This window comes from Pteropus vampyrus, unplaced genomic scaffold (assembly GCF_000151845.1).
Source record: "Pteropus vampyrus isolate Shadow unplaced genomic scaffold, Pvam_2.0 Scaffold336, whole genome shotgun sequence".
Taxonomy (NCBI): Eukaryota; Metazoa; Chordata; class Mammalia; order Chiroptera; family Pteropodidae; genus Pteropus; species Pteropus vampyrus.
In genome coordinates this window covers 1615100-1639401 of record NW_011889117.1, presented here as the reverse complement: position 1 = coordinate 1639401, position 24302 = coordinate 1615100, and the positions used below count along the sequence as shown (strand labels likewise).

At 41.4% G+C, this 24302-nt stretch overlaps 2 protein-coding genes across 4 annotated transcripts in view; one reads left to right on the top strand and one right to left on the bottom strand.

Annotated features, from left to right (window-relative positions):
* TP53INP2 (tumor protein p53 inducible nuclear protein 2) overlaps positions 1 to 20336 on the bottom strand; it is a 29029-nt gene extending 8693 nt beyond the window's left edge. For 2 of the 3 annotated variants that reach the window (XM_011378294.2, XM_011378296.2), the window contains exons 1-2: positions 20262 to 20332; positions 46 to 793 (exon numbers count right to left, since the gene is read on the bottom strand). The gene's annotated coding sequence lies outside the window, so the exon portion shown is untranslated. Of the gene's footprint in view, positions 1 to 45; positions 794 to 20261 lie in introns of all 3 variants that reach the window. The other variant, XM_023522218.1, reaches the window with a different exon arrangement.
* PIGU (phosphatidylinositol glycan anchor biosynthesis class U) overlaps positions 20305 to 24302 on the top strand; it is an 82698-nt gene continuing 78700 nt past the window's right edge. Inside the window, exon 1 of the mRNA XM_011378293.1 lies at positions 20305 to 20623. Within this exon, the coding sequence (XP_011376595.1) occupies positions 20494 to 20623 (130 nt within the window). The 5' untranslated portion in view covers positions 20305 to 20493. The remainder of the gene's footprint in view (positions 20624 to 24302) is intronic.

Genomic DNA, 24302 nt, shown 5'->3' with positions numbered 1-24302 from the left:
CCTGAGGTGCGGGAAGCCCCCTGGCCAAAGCTCGTCTGGACTCACCTGGGAGCCGGGGCGGTGTGGCGGGCGGGATGGCGCTGAGGTAGTTGTGCGGCGTAGCGGCCGGGGGTCTGCGGCTGATTACAGGCAAGGCCGCATCGCGGGGCAGGGCAGGGAGGCGGTGGGGCTAAGCGTGGGACGCTCCTGGCTGCTGCGCTCGCCCGCGGGGCTTTGAGTCTGTGCAGCCGCAGCTGCTGGGCTCTCAGCACAAATTGGAACGTTCAAACAGCTGATTGTGACATCACAAAGAGGCCCGCCCGTCTCGCGTCACTGGCAGGCGGAGCGGTGTCCAATCCCAGGCAGCGGATCCCCCCTCCCCGCCTTCTACATGGATCGAAAGCTAGTGGTTCCTGCCTGGGAGCCCGACTCCGAGCCGCAGGGCGCCGTCGGGAGAAGCAACTGCTGGGAGCTTGGATCCCCTGCCCCATGGTGACTCACAGACCTCTCAGTGAAAAGGATCTCACTCCTTCCTACGGAATCCCCGTCTTCCGGCACTCCCTCCGTATATCCCGGCTCCCTCACCCCCTGCCACTGGACCCCAGACCCTTTCACTTGCATACTACATCCAAGTGCCCCAATCTGTACCCCTGTCTCAACGACACACCACGCCCATGCACCTCCATCCTCCCTCCCCACTCTTTTCTCTGCTGTTCCTCCCTTTTCTGTCTCACCTCACCCGTACACATTCTCTGTTTTCCCACTCCACTTTGAAAGGTGGGGACTTCTCCCTTCCTTGGGTCCAGGGCAATACCTGAGAATGGAGAAGAGTTGGTTAGACTGAAGGGCAATTTTACAGAGTAGGAGTTGGAGAGGAATTGCTCTGGGTTGGATAAACATTGACCTAGAGACTTTTCTGTACTGGAAGTTTACACACTTTATTTAATCCACACTGCTATTGGGGCTGGACAGAAAAGTTACAAGACAGATTATTAGTCCCGATTTACACACGAGGATACTGAGGCTCACAGATCTCACTGTTAGTATGTGAATTCATATTCAGTAATGCATTTAACAAATATTGAGTACCTACTATTGCCACTGCCAGACCATTAACTGACATTCATTGAACACTTACTGAGTGCCAGGCACTGTGCTATAGCACTTTATATGTGTTTTGATATTCACCACAACCCCAAAAGGTGGATATTATCCCCATTTTCCAGTTGAGGAAATAAACTCAGCCCAACTGATTTCCCAAGATCACAGAGCTAATGTAAATAGCAGAGCCAGGATTTGAGCCCATAGTTCCTGTCCCCACCCCTTTCCATGCTTTACATGCACTTGGATTGTCTAAACTCCAGAGTGCTTCAGCCTCCACTGGGAGATGTGGACCCAGTCCTAACCGCCCCAAACTTGCTATGTGCCCTCAGGCAAGTCATGTTACCTTGCTGGGCCTCAGTTTCCTTATCTGTCAAGCTTAGCATGTCCAAGCTTCCCTCTATAAAGTCTTTCAAACTCGACCCTCAGAATTCTGCCAATCTCATGCTCTAGGCCCCTTGCTCTCCCAACGGCCTGGGAAATGTCTGGGGAGAGACCACAAATACACATCCTCAGAATCTATAGGGCCAGAGGTTCTGGGTCCTCTCAGTAAAACAGGACTGGTGGGGGTGGGTCTGAAAGATGTCCATCTGGCCCAACAGGAGGCAAGGGGTGAGCTAGTCCAGAGCTTCGTGCTCTGATGAGAAAATCCTCTCCCAGCTTAGTCAGAAACCCCAGAGGGACTCTTCAGCCCTAGCAACTAGCAGAAGGAGCCAGGAAATAATACACAGAGGTTTCTGGAGGGAGGAGAGAGCAGTGCTTTGGCCCCTGGAGTATTGTTCCCAAAGTGTACTCATTCCGTGCAACCCTGAGCTTCTGCCCATCCCATGTACTTCCTGTTAACCTCATACCCTGTCTTGACCTCCATGCTGGCTTAAACTAAATAATCCCTAACATGCCTCTCATGTCACACTACTTGCCTGTTCTAGAACCTCTGTGGCTCCCAAAGCACCACACTACTTAACACAACATGTGTAGCTTTCCATGATCCAGCCCCAGTTCTCTCCAGCTTCACCTCTGCCCCACCCCTCCATCCTTCTTTTACATACCCCTTGTGCTAAGGTCAAACTCCTCATTGTCTCTTTGACACTGTCCCACAACCACACTTTTGCTCAAGCTCTTCCCCCTGCCTGGATGCCCTCTTCAGGCCTTTCTGAATTCAGATCTTTCCTGTCTTCAAGAGTCTATTCACCCCTTCTTTCTCTAGGTAGCCTTCCCTGTCCCCACTCAGGTATCCAGAGCTACCTTGATGAACATTTATTTGTTCACTAAACAGTAATAACTAATTGTGTGTGTGTTTATGTGTATGTGTCTTTCCAAGTGGATGGTTGGTATACCAAGGGCAGAATCTCTGTCCATATACTCCCCCTACCTGGCCTGTACTGGGCCTGGCAGAGTAGACGCTAATCAAAGGCTCAGCATTTACAACTCAAGAAGAGTGGCTGGTACAGGAGTCTATACTTGGACCCTCGACCCTAGTACGGGAAACATTCTGCTGGGCACAGGGTTCTGGTTCTCTAAGCCCAGGGAAGAGAGATCCTGGCATATACTCTGATATCCTAAGTGACCTGGATTCTGTTCCTGGCCTTAGCTGAATCCCATGTACAGGCTACTAGGGCAGATCCCAGTCTTCCAATTCTCTGTAGAGTCAGGGGTACCCATGGAAGTAGGGGGCTAGAGCCTACTGAAACTCCTGGGACCCATCCATCCCTACTGCAGAGATTTATTATCAGAGTTGGAGGAGACTTCAGACCTTAATTCATCTAAACACCTCATTTTATAGGTGGAGAAACTGAAGCACAGAGAGGTCAAGGTACCACTTAGAATTATAGAGCAGCAGAGCCATCTACTGACACTGGCCCTGGCGAGTGGGCTTAGTATTCTGGGATCCTGGCCTGGGCCTGGGGGTTGTAAAAAAAGGCAATGAGCACCACACTCAGGGTAATCTTGAAGTCTCTTTTCCCAACAGGCATAGGGTGCCACTCCTGTGTACATACATGTATAGACACGGGCACATAAGCATACACATGAAGGCATTCATGTACAAACATACACATATGCACATGAGCTCACACCCACAGGGTTAACATATGCCCATTCAATCCCTACCCAGATGTAAGCGCTTTCCCAATTTCATTGGCCCCTGGATTGGAGGTCAAGAGGCCACCCTTCTTTTCCTGCCTGGGCCTTGGGCTTGCCCTTACCAAACCCTGGAGGCTCCCTGATGGCCTGGGGCCCCCCACTTCGAAGAACAGAAATGTGTCAGCCAGGGCATGTCTCTCACTGGACGTTGTGTATACTCAAAGATATGAGCCCCTAGAGAACTGGCTCACCACTCTCCCCTGCCTACTTCCCCCTCTAAGATAGAGGGCAAAGCTGAGATGAAGCCCAGTGGATAGCTTGGAATCTGAGCTAAAACCAGCAAGGCCGGATCACTCTAGAAACAGAGTCCTTTTCCTCCCTGCACTAGGTCTACAGAGTTAAACATGTAATATTAATGATGATGCTATTAGGATTTCTATGTGCCCGGTACAATTCTCAGTCTTTATCTGTGTTGATAACTCATTCAATCTTCACAACAATCTCCAAATATAGGTAATATTATTCTTCCCATTTTACTGATGAAGAAACAGACAGAGAGGGGAAGAAATTTAATTGGTAAGGCAACCTAAATCCCCAAATTCCCCCAACAGATAAGCCTATACTTTAACAAGGGGCCATATCCTCTGAACATCTAATCACAAGCTCAGTTTTTCAATCCAGAGATGTCTGAATTGAGGGTAACTGGTGTGTGCATGTGTGTGTGTGTGTGTGTGTGTGTGTGTGTGTGTGTGTGTACACCCTGGTCTGATTGTCAGTAAGTCCAGGTTTCAATTCTGGTTCTATCTAACCTGGGTTCACTGCCTGGCCCTGGGCAAATCACTTCTTTTGTCTGAGCCTCAGTTTTCCCATCTGCAAAATGGCTGGCTCCAGGTTTGTTTGTATGAACTGTGCTTAATGCTCTTGATGATGATGAGGTAATGTCCGGACATGATTCATTCCAACAAAAGGTGGCAGGTGGCAAGAAGTCAAATGTCTGGCTTAGTTTTAGTCCATCTGCCCATGATGTGAGGATGGGGTGGTGACTTTGGGGTTCCATGGAAATGTTTGTGAGTATGAACAAGTACCTGACTGAGCTCCTCTGATGTGAGTGCTCTGCATGAATTCTCACATTTAGAACTTTTGAAGGGAAATTTTTGCACCCCTCCAGCTTTGAGGCTGGGAAGATGAGAATGAACAATAGCTTTCGTCCTGCTGACCAGCCACACTTCTAGGAGCAAGTGGACTCATTGAAGCTCAGACCACTGCCCTTTTCTGCTTACAGATATTCTTTGCCTCCCTGACACCTCCAGACTGCAATTCGCACTGCTGGCCAGGCATCTTCTCATGCCATCTGGTAAACAGTGAGCATTCAATAAGTACTGACAAGGAGGGATGAGTGAAGCTGCCCTCACCCACTCTTGTTTAGCCTGTCAATACACACACACACACACACACACACACACTGTACAAATGATCACACTCCAAACCACCACCAGCTTTCCTGCTTCTAGGACTTCTAGTTCCTCCTCCTCGGGAACCCTGCCCCTTCACCCACCTCATCTCCCTATGTCTAGACCCTCTCTATTCTTCAGGATTAATCAGCAACTTATATTTATTGAGCATTTACTATGTGCTTGTAATTTTCTAAGATGGACACTCTTGTTATCCCCATTTTACAGATGAGGAAGTTGGGGAGCTCAGACTGTTGAGGGCTCAAGGTCACTGAGCTAATAAGTGTCAGTGCATGTTTCTGTATAACCAACTGTGTATAGAAATATTGTACATGCATGTGTGTACAATAATAAATAGCATAAAAATTATAAAGCCTATGTATGAAAAATGTAGTATTTTCACCTAACTTAAAATTATTTTAAGCAACTGATACTTCCATGTTGGCCTTGAAGGGGCAAACTGCCCTGTTATGAAGATGGCCACATGGCAAGGACCCGAAAGGGGCCTGTAGAAGCCAAAAGTGGTTCCCAGCTAACAGATAGCAAGGAAATGGGGATTTCAGTAACATGGTCACAAGAATTCTGCCAAAAACCTGAGGGAGCCTGGAAGCCAAACTTTCCCTAGTCGAGTCTCTAAATGAGTACACAGCTGGCCAACACCTTGATTTCAGTCTTGAGCAGAGAACTCAGATGAGCTTCGCCTGTACTTCTTATAGAACTGTGAACTAATAAACGGGTGTTGTCTTTTTCTTAGTGTACCACCATTTACTTACTTACTTATTTACTTATTTAAATTTTAAAAATTACAGTTGACATACAGTATTATATTGGTTTCAGGTATAAAGCATAGTAATTAGACATTCAATAACTTAGGAAGCGATCATCCTTATTAAAGAGATGTTGTCTTGAGCCCCTAAGTTTGTGGAGGTTTGTTACACAACAATAGAAAATTGCAACTCATATGCTGAAAAACTTTTTTGCATGAAAATTAAGAGGCAGCTTGAGTTACTAATCTTACTCTAGAACATTTTGTCTTGGTGTAAATATTTTCATGAAACTCATAATAGTGTTATAATTGAGAAAAATCATTTTTTCTGTCTTTTTTTTTTTACCAGCCATAGTTGAAATTGAATAATTTGAATATGTAGGATGCAACTCCAGGGTATCTATTAGCCAAATGACACTTCCTCCAGGAAGCTAAGATCTTTCTGGATGGAAGTAACCTCTCCCTCCTCAGAGCCCCCAGAACACATTGTCTGCCACATACTTAGGAATGCCTAGTTACTTTCTGGTAGACAGATGCCTTTTCCATACTTGAGAATCTCATTTTTAGTGTAAACAGAAACATAATCAGAGACATTATAATACAGGGAGATAAGGGCTAGGACAATGGATAAGCCAAGGTGCTGGGGAAATTTTTAAAAATGGGATTCAAGAAAAGCTTCCTGGAAGAGAGACCATCTGAGCTAGGCTTTGAAGAAGGGCTAGGCCTTGGGGCAAATGGGTTGAATGGCCTGGAATATGATTTGAAATCAGGAGCCCTACATCCTTGTCTTAGCTCTGCTTGTGACATGCTGTATGATTTTGGGTGACTCTCTGTCCCTCTATGGGCCTCTGTTTCTCCGTCTGTACAATGGGAGCATAGTGGGAAATTCCTTTGCCTGCTCACATTTTTTTCTCCTGCCCATGACTTTCTAAGGAGAATTTTGTCTCATCTTACTGCTTTCTAGGTTTTCGAGATACAAAGCTGGGGTAACAGGGTGACAGACAGGATGGAGAAGTGAGAGGAAAGAGGCAAGGAAAGAAAAAAGCAAAGCTTGTGGAAAAAGGCATAGAGGGAAAGTTTTTGATGGAAAATGACAAGATTGGTGAGTGAGGGACATTGAGAGACAGCAGGGCGACTGCTGTTATTCTTCTTGGGTGGATTGCCAGAAATATTCTCTGCATATGCACGTATGTATGTGTATATATGATCTCTGTTTAGAACACATATGCTAGTGTACTATGCACATTGTTCTGAGACTTTTTTTTTTACTTAACAATACAACTGAGAGAGCTGTCCCTAACATTACATACAGAGCTGCCTTATTCTTTGTTACAACTACATAGTATTTCATTATATCATAGTAAGCATGGATTGAAATTACTAAATCAGTCTTCTGTAGCTGAACATTTAGTTCGCTGTCAACAATTTGCCCTTATACTGCAGTTCTTGAATGTGACACTGAAGGTGCTAAGCCTGAGCCATGTGGGGCCCTGGGATTTATTTGGGTTATGGACATATTTGGGCTCAGTGGTATCTTTCAAAGATTCTGATCCATTCTCTGGATCAAACTCTTCCTGCCTCTCTTTCCCTTGGTTCTACCCACCTTCCCTCTGGGCCTAGAGTGGCTGCCTGAGTCCTTCACCATGACCTGCTCTCTGAGGTCCTCAGAACCCCTCCAACTCCATGAAATTCCCCTCATCAGACTCTCTCGATTCCAACGAAGTCTACCACAAGGAGCTATTGGCAGAAATGCCAGGATAGAAACTCTGAATAGAGTATAAATATTTATTGATCAATTCCTGGATTTGCCTGGGGCCTCCCTGCTTATTCTCTCATCTAGTTTCCTGTGGATTTTGTTCTCCTTTTCTGCTAGAGGAATTCATTGGGTCTACTCTGTTCCTGGGGACAGGACCTTACCTGTGAACCTTTAAAAAATGTGTCTTCTTGTAGGAGAAGAAACCCATCCACCTATAATGGAATTGCATGGAATGGTTATTTAGAGATCATCTAGTATTCTGAAGTTTACAGATGAGGAAACTGAAGTCTGGGTGAGGAGGAAAGACTTGCCCAGGGTGACAGAATGAGTGAGTATAAGGGAAAGGACAGGAACTTGAGGCTTCTACCCCCAGTTCTTACCTCTTTACTTTCTCCTCCTAGTCCTTTATTCTCTTAAAATCTAGTATATAAAGTTAACAGAATTGTGGTATATTCATCCAATGGACTACTACTCAGCAATTAAAAAGGGATAAACCACTAATACCTGCAATCAATATGGAAGAACCATAAAATACCAGGCCGAACAGAAGAAAACAGATACAAAAGAGTACATACAATATGATTCCATTTATATAAACTTCTGGAACAGACAAAAGTAATGTATGCTGACAGAAAGCAGATCAGTAGCTACCTGGGGATGGATGGAAGGACTGACTACAAAGGGGAATGAAGGGAATATTCTGCAGTGATAGAAGTGTTCAATATTTCAATTATGGTTTTGGTTACATGGGAGTATATATTTGTCAAAACTATACCTCGACAAAGTTGGTTTAAAAAGAAAAACGGCAACATAGAAATATATTTACTAAATTTAATTTAAAAAATACAATATGACCACTGACATACATGCACAAAATCAACCTTGACCAACTCATTTGAGAAGGGCAAGTTTAGCAGTTCATAACTCCCAGGTCAGATGTTTTCCATCTTTGAAATGAGGTTGTCACAGATTTTGGTCAGAACGTCTTTTTCCTTAGATTTTGTTCAAGAACTTCCTCTGTCATTACAGAGGAATCTAACCTGACTTGGGTTAGATTAAAAAGCTAGTGACTAATACCTCTTTGCTCTATATCCAGGTGATTTATTAACTTGCTAGATTTAATTTTTCTTCTGCAGGGTCTTTCCAATCTTTTTAGTTCTGTCCTTTAAAAAAAGTATTTGTACAAGTAATAGTAATCTAATATTTATTCCTTTCTATGTTCCAGGGGATGTTCTAAAGGTTTTTCATGTACTATCTCATTATAGCATCACAATGATCTAGTGAGGGAGCTACTCTTATTTACCCTATCTTACAGGTTTGGAGCACAGAAAGTTCGAGTTATCTGCCCAAGGTTTTACAGCTACTAAGTGATAGACTGGGATATGAATCCCGTCAGTCTGGCAACAGAGCCCATAGAGCTCTTAAGCACTACATGGCATTGCCTACCAATGTGATTTAAAAATAATAGCAAAGCCCTTTCGCCTCAAGATCTCTTACTCACTGGTGCCAGACATACCACCATTATTGTGTCCTCCCTTGCAGTTAAATATTGCCCTCTTTAGATTCCTGCCAAAATAATACTAGTCAAGAGAGAGAGAAGACTAAATTCCTACATATCTAGTAGGATTAGTTCTTCAGATAACCCTCTCTCCACTGAATGGACTGAGAGAGAAACACAATTTGGGAGGTGGGGAAAAGGGTGGTGGGACATTGAAGGGGATAAACAGAGAGGTAAGAATGCATAGCTCGATGTCTCAATTTTCCTGGGCTGGCCTTGCTCAACCTCACAGCAATGGTGACCTCTGGAAATATGACCCTATAGTCGGTCAATTGGCTCTGGTTCTCAGCCTAGAACACTGGGGACAGGAAGCCAAGTGGGTGAGAGGTAACAGAAGAGGCTCTTTGGAGTGATGCCAGGAGTAGCCCAGGTGCCTCCTTCTGAGATAGGGTGTCCTTGGGGAAGGCAGGTGGGACAAAGGGCATGACACGAATCCTTCTCTCAGAAGGAGGGTCAGCCCCACTCCTTTGCCAGGGGATGGTTGTATTCTATCCGCCAGAAGGCTATATTTAAAAATTAAAATTTAATTTAAATGATGCAACAATTTACATAAATATTGCATAAAATCTAAGCAACTCTTGTAATATCTAAAAAATTATGAACAGAAAATTCGCACAAGATAAAGTCAAAGTCACTCTTGACTACTCCTTCTTCAGTCCCATAGACTTTCCACCACTGCCTCTAATTTGAAGTGTATCCTTCTTTCCTTTTTCTGCACAACATATGTATATATACATAGGAAGTGTTTTGTTTCACAGGGCTTGTTTTGCATTTAGGTTTAGAATTATGCTTTAAGACTTTTTATTTACTTAGTTACAGGCACATAGTTCAAAATTCCAAAAGTTCAACAGGGAATACGGTGAAAGCAGGTGTGCTTCTTCTCCTGTTCCCAACCATCTGGTCTGTGCCCTGGAGACAATCACCAACTCTAATTTCCTGTGATTCCTTCCAGAGATATTCTATGCATTTAAAATCCAATACATGTACGCATATATGTATTTTTCATACAGATAGAGACACTTTTCTGCCTGTTTTTTTTTTTCACTTTACAGCGTATCTTGCAGAACTTGCCTTATCAGTATGAAGAACAACCTCATTATTTTTCACACTTGCATAGTATCCAATTATATGTATGCACAATGTTTATCAGTCCTCTGTGAAAAGGTTGTTTCCAATATTTTGCTATTACAAACAATGCTGCAGTTGATGTTTTTATACATTATTTTGCATATTTATTTGTAAAATAAATATTTACAAGTGGGGATTAATCAGTTGGAGTTACCCAAAAAGTTTAAATAGCAATGTAAAAGTTGATAGATATTGCCAAATAGCTTCTAGGATATAACAATTTATATTGCTTGTAGGTTTGTTTGTTTATTTCTACATAAATATATACTCTACCTTGACCTCACATTTTTCACTCAGCAATATGACTTGGAGTTCTACCTATGTCAATACATGTAGATCTACCTCATTAAAAAAAAACCCGTCTTATAGTTTCCCATTGTATGGCTGTAGATAGCTTGTTTAGTTGATCACTTATTGATGGACATTTGGGTGGTTTTCAATTTTTTTGCTGCTGCAAACAATGCTACAGTGACTATTCTTGTATGAACAGAATAGATTTAAAGAAGTGAACTGCAAGATTGATAGGTACACATTTCAATAGATGCTGTTGAATTGCTCTTCCAGAATATTGTGCCTGTTTAGACTGCTAACAATAGTGCATGAGAGCTTTAGGTTTACATTTAGAACTGGCCCATGTGATTCATCCTGAATCAAAGCTCAGTTTCAGTTATCACTGGGATCATTCAGGCCCTGAGTTTCCCCTCTGCAGAATCTGAGAGGACAAGCTGAATGTTGGGAAGGATAAATACAGACGAGGGGCAGGTAGTCCCCTCGTAACACGACCCTCGCCAAAGGAAAGGCTACTAGACAGTGAGCTTGAGGGGTCTGAGTGGAGGTTTGGTATCAACAAATGCACTGAGCATTTATTCCATGCCAGGTCTTGGGCTGGGTGTCTTGACCCAGAAATGAGTCAGACCCAGACTCTGCCCTTCTAGAGCTTGATACTCAAGGAGAAAATAGATAAGTAAACAGACAGTGATAATTCTGTCTACTAAGTATTGAGTTGGACTTCCTTTTCTGAAAATATCTGGAACTTCCTGCTACATAACACATGGAAATGCTAGAAATAAAAACAACAAGCATCCTTTTAAATGCACAACTGAATTTTTAATAGTTAGGGTTTTAATAGACAGCTGGGAAGTTGAAGCCTTGGGCTTATGTGAAGTTTACAGTTGGAACGAGACCCTTGATCAATCTAGGACCCTTCAAGGCCTAAACCCACAGTAAAAGAGTAGACTGGGGGAAAACAGACATCTAACTATTAGCAGAGGAAATAAATCCTTGTGTCCTATGTGTCTGTCTTGACTCAGTCTTTAGATGGCAGAAATAAACTATTTCCTGAGAATTTGAAACCACATGCCTGTTCTCAATGAATCTGGGGTTCATATTTACATCCCCTGCATGGATGGGAATCCTGAGGCTGAGAAATTAACATAAAAGGAGACCTACTCCAAAACTATCTCTCAGATGCCTAGCAGAAACAAATGCAAATCCTCTTGTCCTGTTTCCCACTTGCAGGCCACACAGAACTCCTATATATAAAGCCCTTCCAAACATTAGGAAACAATTCACCACCAGTTAGATTCAGTCAGTAGACATAACAAACAGAAGAATCAGACTCCCAAGAACTTCGAATAATATTATTATCAGATACTGATCATTAAGTGCAGGCAAGAGGTAGCTGCTAAGTGCTTTAGGAGCATTGAGAATAGACTCCTTGATGGATTCAAAGTTCTCATAGAGAGGGAAACTTTAAGAATGGGTCTTGAAGAATAAGTAGGACTTTGCCAAGTCAGGTACTGTTGGGAGTAGCTGGTAAGGTGTACAAAGTAGAATGTACCAAGGGAATGACTATTGGTAGTTTATTTTCTCGAGTGCATATAGGGCAGAAAAGTGGGGGACAAAGTAGGGGAGGTAGGTAGAGGGATACAGATCATGCTGGCCCTTGCAAACCATCTTAAGGACTTTGGTTCTTAAACCAAGCGCAAAGGAAAACCAGTGAAGGGTTTTAAGTGAGGGGTTAGTGATAGTCATTTGTTCATTCATTCATTCATTCATTCATTTATTCAACACTGGGTGTCAGGCATGAAGAATGGAGAGTGGCAACAGGAGACTAGTCAGGAGAGTATAGCAGACATCTAGTTGAGACATGCTGGTGGCTTAGACCAGGGTGGTGGCAGTGAAGTTGGAGAGCAGGTGGATCTGACTGATATTTAGGTCAAAGTTTGAAGGTGGATTGTATGCAAGGGATGGAGAAGTGGGAGGTGTCAAGACTGATTCCCAGGTTTGGCTGAGCAATGAAAAGATTGGTGGTGCCATTCACAGAAATAAGGAATTAAAGAGGAAGAGTGAGTTGCTGGAAGGAAGATCATGAACTCAGTTTTAGATATCTGGAATTTAAAGCAACTTTGAGATATCCAGGTGGAGCTATCCCACCTGGTAGTTCGATACATGCCTCTGAACCTCAGCAAGAGAAATCTGGGCTGGAAGTAAAGAGCTGAGTGTCATCAACATATAAATGGTATTTGAAGCCAGAAAAGTAAATGAGAGTCCTCTAGGAGGCTGCATTCCATCTCTTGTGTTGGTTAAGAACTTTTGGTTGCAAGTAACTGAAGACTCAACTCAAACTAGATTAAACTAGAAAAGGAGTTTGGTTGAAATGTTCATCAAGAATTGCCTTCTGGCAAGACTTGATCCAGTAGTTCAAATAATCCAGTCTTTTCTAATTTCTCCAAAACACTTCCTAGGAGTTGGCCTAGTTCTTGACAGGCTCTTTCTTTGTAACCACATGATATTGTAAGGGAATGGCTCTGCCAAGGCACCTGTCCTCAGGGTTTTATGTAAGGCCAGATATCTGGTTCTTTTGGGGCTCTTACAATACTTGGGTCTGATGGTTGAGGAAGGAACTGCTGTGGTTCTCCCAGGGGCCTCACCAGAGACCCAGTCCAGAAACAAGAGGCAGATAGTGTAGGAGTCAGATGGTGAGAAGCCTGGTTTCTGGGCCCAGTGCCATCACTGATCTTCTGTGTAATCCTAGGGCAGGTGCTGCTCATTTCTAGGCCTTAGTTTCCCAATCTGCACAATGAATTAGATCAGACCTTTCCTAATTTTTCAATTTTAAGGTTGTCTTTAATTATTTTTCCCTGCATGCCACTGCCTTCCGCTCACCCCCATTTGTTGTTATTAAGTTTTTATATAGCTTATTTCTTCTGGCAAAAAATCTGTACAGTCACAGATCAAGCCAATGTAGTATCTTTAACCCTTCTTTTTGCTCTCATAGCAATCCTGACTTTTTCACTCTGTTCTTGGGTTTCTTTTGCTGATTATCTTAGTTCTTTTCTTCTTATCTAGGCCATACCTTGCAAATCTATGTTTGGGTTGATTTCTTTTTGCATAATCCAAGAAATTGTGAAGTTTATCAAAGTTTGCTGTTTTGCCACAACCAAAATGGGTTCAAATCTGAAGACAAAGATAATTATCTGGTATGTTCTACATTTTGGTTCGTTTTTCTTGAATTTCTAGTTTTAGCACTTCATAGGGTAAAGGACCTCTATGATCATCTGTTTCTGTGGAAAAAGGTTGTATGTCATGAACTTTCTTGCTTGGCTGGTTATTTGTTTCATTCATAATGACGGCTGGTCATCACGCAGCCAGAGAAGAATAAAACCTTCAGTCCTGTTTAAAAATTTTGTATACTCATCAATCTGAGATTGTTGCTCTATATTTCTCTCTCAAATTTTTCTTAATGAAAGTCTCAGAGAACTGTCTTTCAGACCTTTATGGCAGCCAAGGTCTGAGTGCTGGGGACAAGGTATAGGGGGATTTGGGAAACAATTGATCAATGCTACCGCCAAAATATCTCTTGAATCCACCCACTTCTCTCTGCCATGATGGTCCAAGCCACCATGTTCTATCATCTTGTTGACTACAGCAGCTTCCTCACTAGTATTGCTTCCTCCAATTCATTATGCATTCAGTAGCCAAAGGGATATTTTTAAAATCTAAATTGTGATCACATTCCAACTCTACGTTAAACCCGTTAGTGGACTTCTCATTCCTCTTAGAATGAAACCCAACTTAGCAAGATAGTCTACAAAAGCCATTTGACCTTTGCCTATTTCTCCAGTCTCACCTCTTGCTCTTTTCACTCCATATAGGCCTCCCTCATTGCAAGCTCATTGTAACCTCAATCCCCTCCTCCCTATAGACCCCATTTACTTTTGCCAGTTTAATGTCAATGGCTCATTCTCATCCTTTAGGTCTCAGCTTAAATGTCGCCTCCTCAAGCAGGCTTTCCTGGATCACCAAATTCAGTCTATATTAGGTCCTCCGTTATTCATTATAAATGCTCCTGGTCTGTTGCCCTCATAGGTCTAATCGCAACCTCTAATTATTTTATTTATCTGATTACTTCTATTTTGTATGACTCCCTGCTAGACTATAAACTCCAACATGGGAGGGCCTGTATGTCTTCCTCATCATCATTGCTAGTGGATATTTACTTTTTTCCCCCTACATTCAGCATCCAATCACCCTTTGCCTTCATTCTAATGACTTCATCCAGTTGTTTTCAGGGTGTCCTGACCTCAGGCAAGAATAGTAAATTCATCTTCTGACTTCTAACAGATCTTTTTTACTTGCTCACCAACACACAGCAGGTATGTCAGGTATGGGACCTAATCTCAATCTTGTGCTCTTTCCAAGCACTTCTAGTCTTGAATGGCATGATGTAAGACCATTGAAATCTGGTTGGAGTTCACTCATTCCAGTGGTGGTAGCTGGATGACCTGACAGGTGGTTCCTGCTACCCAGCCCTGTGTTGTTGCCTACCTGTGTCCTGACTATTCCAAGTCTGGCTCCCAGTCTTCTTTTCGGCCCTGTGAGCTCCCTCATAGCATCCTAGTTAATTCCCTTAATATTAAAGATGGCCATAATCAGTTTGCTATTTGGAATAAAAAAAATGTACTGGATAGACTATATGTATACAGCACAGGACCTGGCAATGGTAGGTGTTCAATAAATGCTAATGGAAAAACTACCCGGGTGTGTGGCTTAAAGATGGTTACTTAATATTTCAGAGCCTTAATTTTTCCCACTTGTCATCTAGGATCTCTGGTTTCCCAGGAGAGAAATCGACTTGCTTGCTCCTTTGTTATCTTGTTTCTTTCAGTTTTCTACCCTTCCTTCTCAGCTACGACAACAAAACAATCCAGCCAAACTTGACTCAACTCAACCCCAATTCTCCTCATTTTCTCAGGCAGAGTAGCTTGACCACAGTATCTGGAGCTAACATTCAGAACCTGGTTATGCCATTTACTAGCTGTGTGTGACCTTAAACAAATTACTAAATCTCTTTGTGCCTCAGTTTCCTCATGTACATGTAGTGATGGGGAAATTATAGTATCTTTCATAGCAAATATATTAAATGAGATAAAACATGTCAAACACTTCAAAAAATACTTAGCACATGGTAAGCACTCAGTACTTGCTAGCGATTGTGAATATTTTCATCTTTTTGTTGCAAAAGCTACTGGATAGCTATGCCTTCAGTGTAATGTTTTCCAGAGTATGGCTTTTGAACCATCAGCATCTGAATAAATTGGAGAAATTAAGAATGCAGGTTCCTAAGCTCCATTCCAGATCTAGTGAATCAGTCTTTAGGGTAGATCTTCAGAATTTACACTTAAAAATACATCTCCCAAATGATTCTGATGCTCAGTCATTTTTTAAAGATATTGAGACAATACACATACCATAAAATTCACCTATTTAAAGTGTATAGTTCAGTGGTTTTTGGTGCATTCACAGAGTTGTGAGACCATCACCACAATCTAATTTTAGAACATTTTCATCATTCCCAAAAGAAATCCTATACAAAAAGAAATCCTGCAGCAGTCATTTCCCATTCCCTACACCCAGCCCTAGGCAACCACTAATCTTTCTGCCTCTGTAGATTTGCCTATTCTGAATATTTCATATAAATGGAGTTATACAATATGTGGTCTTTTGTGACCGGCTTATTTCATTTAGCATGTATTCAAGGCAGCATGTATCAATACTTCATTCTTTTTTATTGCCCAATTATAGTCAATTGTATAGATATACCATATTTTGTTTATCCATCCATGGCAAACAAAATAGATATTTGGGTTGTTTCCACTTTTTGACTATTATGAATAATAACTATGAATAAACTATGAACTTTGTGTACAAGTTTTTGTGTGGATGTATGTTTCATTTCTTTTGAATGTATAGCTAGGAGTTGAATTGCTGGTTCATATGGCAACTCTATGTTTAACATTTTGAGGAACTACTAAACTGTTTTCCAAATTGGCTACAGCATTTTACATTCTCACCAGCAATATACGAGGGTTCCAATTTCTCCACTTTTCTTGTCAATACCTATTATTGTCTGTCTTTTTATTATAGCTATCCTAGTGGGTGTGAAGTGATAGCTCATTGTGGTTTTGATTTATATTTCCCTAATAACTAAAACTTTTCACTTTTGGCCATTTGTATATCTTCTTTGGATATATGTCTATTTAAATCCTTTGCACATTTTTAATTGAGTTATTTGTCATTTTATTATCGAGTTCTAAGAGTCCTAATCAGATATATGATTTGCAGATATTTTCTCCCATTCTGTGGTTTGTCTTTCCATTTCTTGACGATGTCCTTTGAAAGACAAGTTTTAATTCTGATGAAGTCCAATTTATCTCTTCTTTTGCTACCTGTGTTTTTGGTGTTTTAAGTAAGAAACCATTGCCTACCTCAAGGTCATGGAGATTTACTTCTGTTTTCTTCTGAGAGTTCTAGCTCTTATATTTAGATCTATGATCCACACACACTCATGTTTAAGAACCATGGTTTGGGTTATATTGCCTACCTATAAATGGCTAATCACTGTTTTTCCCAAAGACAATCCTCACCCTAAGAAGAATTTTCAAGTCATCTGTTAGGATGGTGCAAATAATAATAAAACAGCTAACGATGTATATTGAGCACTTGGTATGTGCTAAGCATTTTATATTACATAATCTTGTTCAACCTTCACTGTAAGGTTTGTGTTGAAAACACCTCACTTTTCATGATGTAATATACTTCACTTTAAGATAATATAATACATACATCTCCTCTTTTTATGTAAAAAGGATACCAACACTTTGTGTTTATGCTGGTCTTAGCCTATCAATAACCAATATTGTGGCTGGACCAGGCCTTGTGGTTCTTATTATAAGATGCCCTTCAGCAATAACCATCAGAAAACTTAGAAAAGATACAGGTATATTACTCACAAGACTTGAAAATTACAGAGCACACCTGGAGCCACACAGAAGGGTTAAGGGGCAATATGGGGCTAGAGTTCCACTTTTATTGGGGTCCAGGGTGGGGTCCTAGAGTCTCATGGGCTCACTCTTTATTGGTTAATTTAAGAATTTAAAGCATGGGAAGAAGAAAAAAAATAAAGCATGGGAAGAGAAAAAACAAATACCTTAACCCATATCTCGTTTAGAAAAACAAACTGCAGCTTGCTGCCAGCATTAATTTAATTTTGTATAAACACACTCAAGGCTGAAGCAAATCTGACTGGTTTTCAGTGTGAAAATAAACTATAAAAACTGTTCTCGGAGTTATTTCTAAACAGAACTTGTCTCTAATTCTAATGTAACAGAAATGTATACATAAATTGGGTTCATCAAATGAATTTCTGGTTAACAACTCTTCGAGAACAATGTTAACATCACGTGTAGGAATGCTATATTTTCTAGGATTTGGCACTGTCAGTGATCGAGAATTGCTATATTCTGTAAACGGAAATATCAATACTAAAATCAGAATGCTATAAATAGAATGATGTCATTTGTTTCCAAAGACTATTGATATATTAGAGCGATGCAAAAATAAGAAAGGTGAGCTATTTCGTGGCAAACTTGGGGGTCAGTTTAGAACTGTAATCCGGGAGTTACTGCGAGGTAAATGCTGCAGCTGCAAATGTTGCTGTGAGTATTCTCAGGACGAAGGGGAAATGGGTTAAGATGGTAAGTTATTGAAATCAACCAAGACCTCTAAAACAGAGAACCAAGGGGCCTCAGTGGGAGGAGGCAGTCTGGCTCTTTATCTAGTTGTATGTCTGGCTGTGTGTTTATCTGAGATAGCCATCTTTGAAGTGGATGCTTAGCAATCAAAGCTTAAGTCTGGTACTTGCATTACAAAAAAGAAAAAAAAAACCAATGTCAGGGCTTACACCACATATTACATCTTTAGGAAGGAAGGTTGTGCAGACTAAATAAGCTCACGTGTGTTAAAAGTATGCCACGATGCTTGGCAGAGCAGCGCTCAAAGGGTGAGAGTGCCTCTTTATTCCTTCATGATCCCCTCTCCCAAAGGTGATCTGCCCTCCCATTAATCAAGAGAGCTACCAGCTCCAGGATTGATTTTTGCATTTTAGCATCTTGCTTCCCTTTTTCCTTCTCTTATCATAGATTGTGATTTTACTTTTTTTTTTTTTAAATTCTTAAGACTGTCGCTTCTCTTCAACTACTCTTCAAGTTCAATAAAGCCAGGCGGTGCAACTTTGTCACTGCAGTATTCCCCAACACCCAGTATAGGGCCTGGGGATATAACTGATGCGGGACGGGGCAAATTCTCCCAAGTGTGGGGAGACTAAACCCTGCACTGAGAAGAGGGTTCTTAGAGGAGAGTGTAAGAAAGAACTCAAACACATGCCAAAGTTAGAATCAAAAGGAAAGTTTACTAAAGAAGGGGAAAAGCAAAGGCTAGAGGAAGCAAAGACAGAAAACCAAGACAAGGAAAAAAGCCCAGAGTGTGTATGTGGGTATGTGTGTGGGGGGGGCGTGGATCCAGTTTATATATCATTCTTTAGTTCTTGTGAGTTACAGTTTAAAAACTTTGTTTACCCATTTTCCTTTGATGTGGACATATGATGAGGAAGGATAAGTATATGATGAAGAAGGATAAGCATATGTAGCATGAAAAGGTAATATGTAGAATGAAAGGCCTGCTGGCAGTCCCAAACTTTAATCCATAGGTTTTAGCCATAGAGAATGACTTTATTTTGTGTAGGGTGCCACTTAAAGACTGTTTTCCCTTCAGGGTGTGGGGAAATGGGTTGTTAGCAATCCCAGCAGAATTCTTCCTTTGTTCTACAGGTTTCCACGTGGTCTGGCTTCAGGGCTGATCAGCATATTACAGTCCCTGAATATAGCTTGATTTAACACTTTAGTTCTCTTGCCTCCTCCTTACACTAGAACGATCTTTTAAAAAACATACACTTTCTGGTTTAAAATTCTCCAATGGCACATGGATTGCACTTTGAATAAAGCCCAAATTCCCAACGATGGCAAACAGTCCCTACTTGATTGTTCTCTATCTGCCTCTCCACCCACACCTTCTGCTACTCCTTCCTCTTGAACCATACCATACTTGTTTCCTTTCTCAAACAGGCCTTGCTGTTTCCTGACTCAGAGTCTGTGACCTCCACTTGAAAGCTCTAATTAATTTCTCATCCTTTAGGTCTGGCCTCTTTCCAGAGCCTGCCCTAACCATCCTGTTCAGTGTTACCACTAACTTGCCACCAAATTGTTTTCGATCATGCAACCTGTTCCATTTTATTCGCAGATCTGAAATTTCCTTATCTATTTAACATTTAAGCACTCACTATAAGTACTTTTCATACATTAACTAATGAAGTAGTGTGCTATTTACTGCTTATCAAAGGGTTCTCCAAACTCTAAAACCCTGATTTGCAGTGTGTGCTCATTTCTGTGGTAAACACTCCCATCAGGAAGAATTTCAAGGTACCAATCTGATATCACTGAACACGGATTTGGGAAAGGGAGGACAGCAGTGCACCACTATAAAATATTTGCCATAGTGACATAGCAGTGGTAAATAACCTCAAGAGCACAGATAAAACGAAGTGTAGTAAAACATAAGTGATGAGTTTTGAGTATTACTTTGTTTTTAATGTTATTTCGTTGCAAGTTTCTATAATTTAAGTTTTGATAATGGTTGTGCTTCAAATCGACTGGCAAAGTTTCTAAGCATTCCTCAATAGTTTCTAGAGAGGCTATAAGAGCCAACAAGCAGCAGTTTTCAGATAAGGGACCTGAGGCACAGAAAGGTTAAGTAACTTGTTCAAGGCTGCGAAGCTAATAAATCTGTCTACTACTCCAAAATGTATTCTCCAAGTCCAATATAGTGCCTGGCAATAGTTGGCGTTCAATAAACAATTGTAAATACATGAATACAAATTTAATATTCTTTAAAAACATCGAAGGGAAACATTTTAACATTAAAAACATTAATACAAGAGTGAAATTACTATATCTTTAAAACTCGCTCACAATCCTAAGGAGAAGACTGCCTTCACTTGTCTACTTTCAGCAGCATTCACTCCTGAGCGCTTTTACAATTCACCTGCTATTATAAGAGACGTAGCCCAAACCTTTGCTACAAGATTGAGACGCCCTGCTGTCCGTCGTCCCGCCTGCCTCGCCGCTAGGCTTTCTGGGAGTAGTAGTCCTCAATCTGGCAGCTCTCGCAGCAGCAGCGAAGCGCGCCGGACCGCGAAACTACAGAGTGGCGCACAGGTCGCGAAGCTCTTCCGCCTCGCCTTCCCCTCCCTGCCGGCGCGCCAGCCCCAGCTATCATGGCGGCTCCCTTGGCCCTAGTGCTGGTGGTGGCCGTTACCGTGCGGGCGGCCTTGTTCCGCTCGAGTCTGGCCGAGTTCATCTCCGAGCGGGTGGAGGTGGTGTCACCACTGAGCTCTTGGAAGAGAGGTGAGCCACCGGCTCGAGTAGGCGGACAGGTCCTGCCTGTGCTCTCCTGGCCTCCGTGAATGGGAGGCGGGGGCAGTGGTCGCAAGCTCAAGATTCTGAGGGAACTGACCCGCTCCGGCATCCTCTGAGAGGGCAGGAGGGCGGGGCCTAAGGACGCAGCTGGCGAGGGAGGGGGGCGTAGGACTGTGTGGCGAGACGGGGGTGCTAAGGGTCGGATCTCCTGAGCGGTTGGGACTCGAGGGGGTGTGTCTTACTCATGTCCTGAGCCTAGGGGTGTGGTCTGAGGAAGGGTCGGGTTAAGAAAAGGGCGTGGTGGGTGGAGTGGGAATCAAAGAGGGGCTTGGGATTTGAGGCATGATCGCTAGTGGTGCTCTTTGGTATACGGGTTGATGTGTGAGGGGTTCGCAAGTGAGAAGACCAGTCTTGTCTAGGCGAGGAGCGTGCGTGAGGTGCTTAGATGCCTATTCTTAGTTTGTGACTTACAGTGCAGCTTTTCCCACTGCTTCTTATTTCTTTCAGATCTTCATTAAACATTGTTTTATACCAATGCCTACAATGAGACAATTTGGGCAGAAGTCCTTCTAGTGAGAGAGACACAAACATATAATCATTTATGAAAAGTGTACTTCCAATGTACAGCCATTTCCTTCCTTGAAGTTCTGACCATGAAGAATGTCTTCCTTTCCGGTTTCCTAAGGATGAGGGATTTGAGCTAACTCTTGAAGGATGTAGAGTTTGGAAAGCGAGATTGAAAGAGGAGTTCTGGGTAGCTGAAGGTAAACAGGATCAAGAAATGTTGAAAGATGTGAAATGTCCAAAGCAGAGGGGTAATGGGGTGGGGGTTAGGACCAGAGTTTGAAGATTTAAAAAAAAAAAAAACACTTTTTTTTTTTCTTACTGAAGTACAGTATACATACAGTGCCCATAATAAATGTAGAACTTAATGATTTTTTACAAACTATATACACCCATGTAGCCAGCAGCCGGATCAAGAAACTGAATGTTATCAGCACAGCTGAAGTCCTCTTCCTGTGCTCAAACCATTAAATTCTAGAGTTTTTATGTTATCTCGTAGACATTTTGGAATGGCGAATGGCATAATGAATGTGTGTTTTGTGAATACTCAGAGCTAAGGTTTCTAAATTGACAATATATATCAGCGACTATAAGCCTCATTTTATTCTCCAGTTATTCAGTGTTTTATATGGTGTTATTTACCCCATTTTACAGTTGAGGAAACATATTTAGAGAAGTTAATTTGCGTAGGTTTCTCAGTTGGCAGATGGTAATAAAGGTAGTGATAATTCACATGTGTGTTGGTAAGAGCTTAGACTTGATATCTTTGCACATAATTATTTGTTAAACAAACTGAATTGTTTGTTGAAGCCACTTGCTTCCTGCTTTCTTCTAGATACCAGAAGACCCAAATATTTGGATCTCCTCCTCTCTGCTCTCTTAGCAATTTTACATACGTCTATAAAGGGCTTTTCTCATTTATATCATATTTGTTTATATTTGGTTTCTCACTGTACTATGAGCTCCTTGAAAGTCAGAACTGTCTCATTCATTCCTGAATCCTTTGTGCCTGGCATAGAGTAATTGCATAGTTACTGTTGAATACATATTGAAGAAAATGTAAGATTTGGTTAATTATAGGGCAGACAGGGTGAAGGATCCAAGATGAGGCAATATAGTATGCTGGTTAAGAGCACAGGGTTTGGGATCTTAAAAAGGGTTGTAGTCTTTCTCTGCCTCTGCCACTTACTATCTGTGTGACCTCTAACATCAGTTTTCTCATCTGTAAAATAGGAAGTTATAATATGTACCCTATTAAATGAGATAATCCATGTCAAACTTCTTAGCACGATAATGGAAGTCAAAATGGCTAATTCTAAGATTTTGTGTTTAAATAATAGAGAGAAGAGTGGTGATATTGGGTGAAATAGGTGAGTCAGAAAAGATAGCAGTGTTTGATGTGTGTATAAGGTGATAGTAAGATATTCAAAGGATTAGGTCTGGAGCTTGGGACTAGTGTCAGAGCTAGAGAAGGAGATTTGATAATTATCCATCTGGATATAATTAAGTCAGGATACTTATTTGTTTCATTTTGGGGGGTTACAACATCTGTAAGTATCACCTGTTGTAAGAATATACTTCAAGATGGGATATTTTAAAAAGCAGTTGATTGTATTAAGCCCTAAAATGCAGGCATTTAAAAATATTGAAGTAGGAGCTCTTCTGGTTTCACATGACATTTTGTTTTTTAAGTGACCAGCCCTCAGATCCAAATAGGTTTTGATTGGCTGTAATTTTTAATGGGAATAAGTGAGAAGTTATATACTTTGAGGGGATGGTTTTTGTCTTCAGATATCTGAAGGGTTTTTAATTGGTGTGTTATTAATTTTTCATGTGCAGATGACAGAGTTGCAACTCAAACTGTCCAAATTTTAATAAAAAGTGAACTTAAAATGCCTACATAAGGGAACGTAGTGAAAGGGTAGATCCTGACATTAGGCCTAGCTGGATCCAGAGACTCAACCATCTCATCATGTCTAATTCTTTTTCCATCTTGGCATTGACTACATTCAGGAAGGCTCTTCCCAGGTATTGGCAAGATTGGCCTCTAATAGCTTTTGACTTTTATAACCTTACAGTGTCAATCAAATCCAATGGAAAGAGGGCGCCTCTTCTTCGATGAGCACAACTAAAAGTCTTGAAATTGAGTCACATTGAGCTTATTTGTGTAATATGCCAATTCTTCAATTGTGGTCAGCCTGGGTCATATATCTTTACCTCTTTGGAGAGAGAGCAGCCTCCCAAACTGTGGAAGAGAGAGTTATCCCATAGGAAAATGATGATACTGTTACCAAAAGAGGGAGAAATTGATACTGGGCAGGTGGAAATAACGGATATCCATTATAATAACAAAGAGATCTTTTCTGTGCCATTCATTTCTACAGATGCATCAGTTTATTTGCTAGTCCAACTAAAACTTATACAAATGCAAGCATGTGCTTCTCAGTCCAATAAAAATAATAATAACTAACACTGATGTAATGCTTTCTACATGCCAGGCACTGTTCTAATCACTTTAGGGATGCTAAAAAACTAATCTCTAAAATGGCCCTATGATATAACTACTATTGTTCAGCTCTATTTTGTAGAATGAGAAAATTGAAGCACAGATATTGTTGCTCACTCAGTCACATAGTGTTTTATGTGACTAGCTAACAATCTCTAGGCATGTCTGTTCTACCAGAGTTCACTTATCTTGTGTAGAAATCTCTCAGGAATAATTTTGGAACCTTCTGTCATATTCTGGTATTTCCTCAGCCTTTGACCTAAAGATTAGGAGTTAGTATGGGCTTAGCTTCTTGAGTTCAGGATAGAGTCAGCTATTAGTGCTTATTTAGAAACCTACATCCCATGCAGCTTTGAGAGTCAAGGTCAGTAGGAACACTTCTGATTGCACTACTTAAAAAATTTTTTTTATTGTCAAATAAAACACACAACGATGTATTGTACAGTGAATTATTATAAGGCAAAAACGCTTTTGTAACCATCATCTAAGTAAAAAAAATGACACTCATGTGGCCCTTTTCCACATGCCACATCTCAACCACAATCCCCTCAGCCCCTCAGAAGTAACAATTATGCTGACTTATAGTAATTATATATT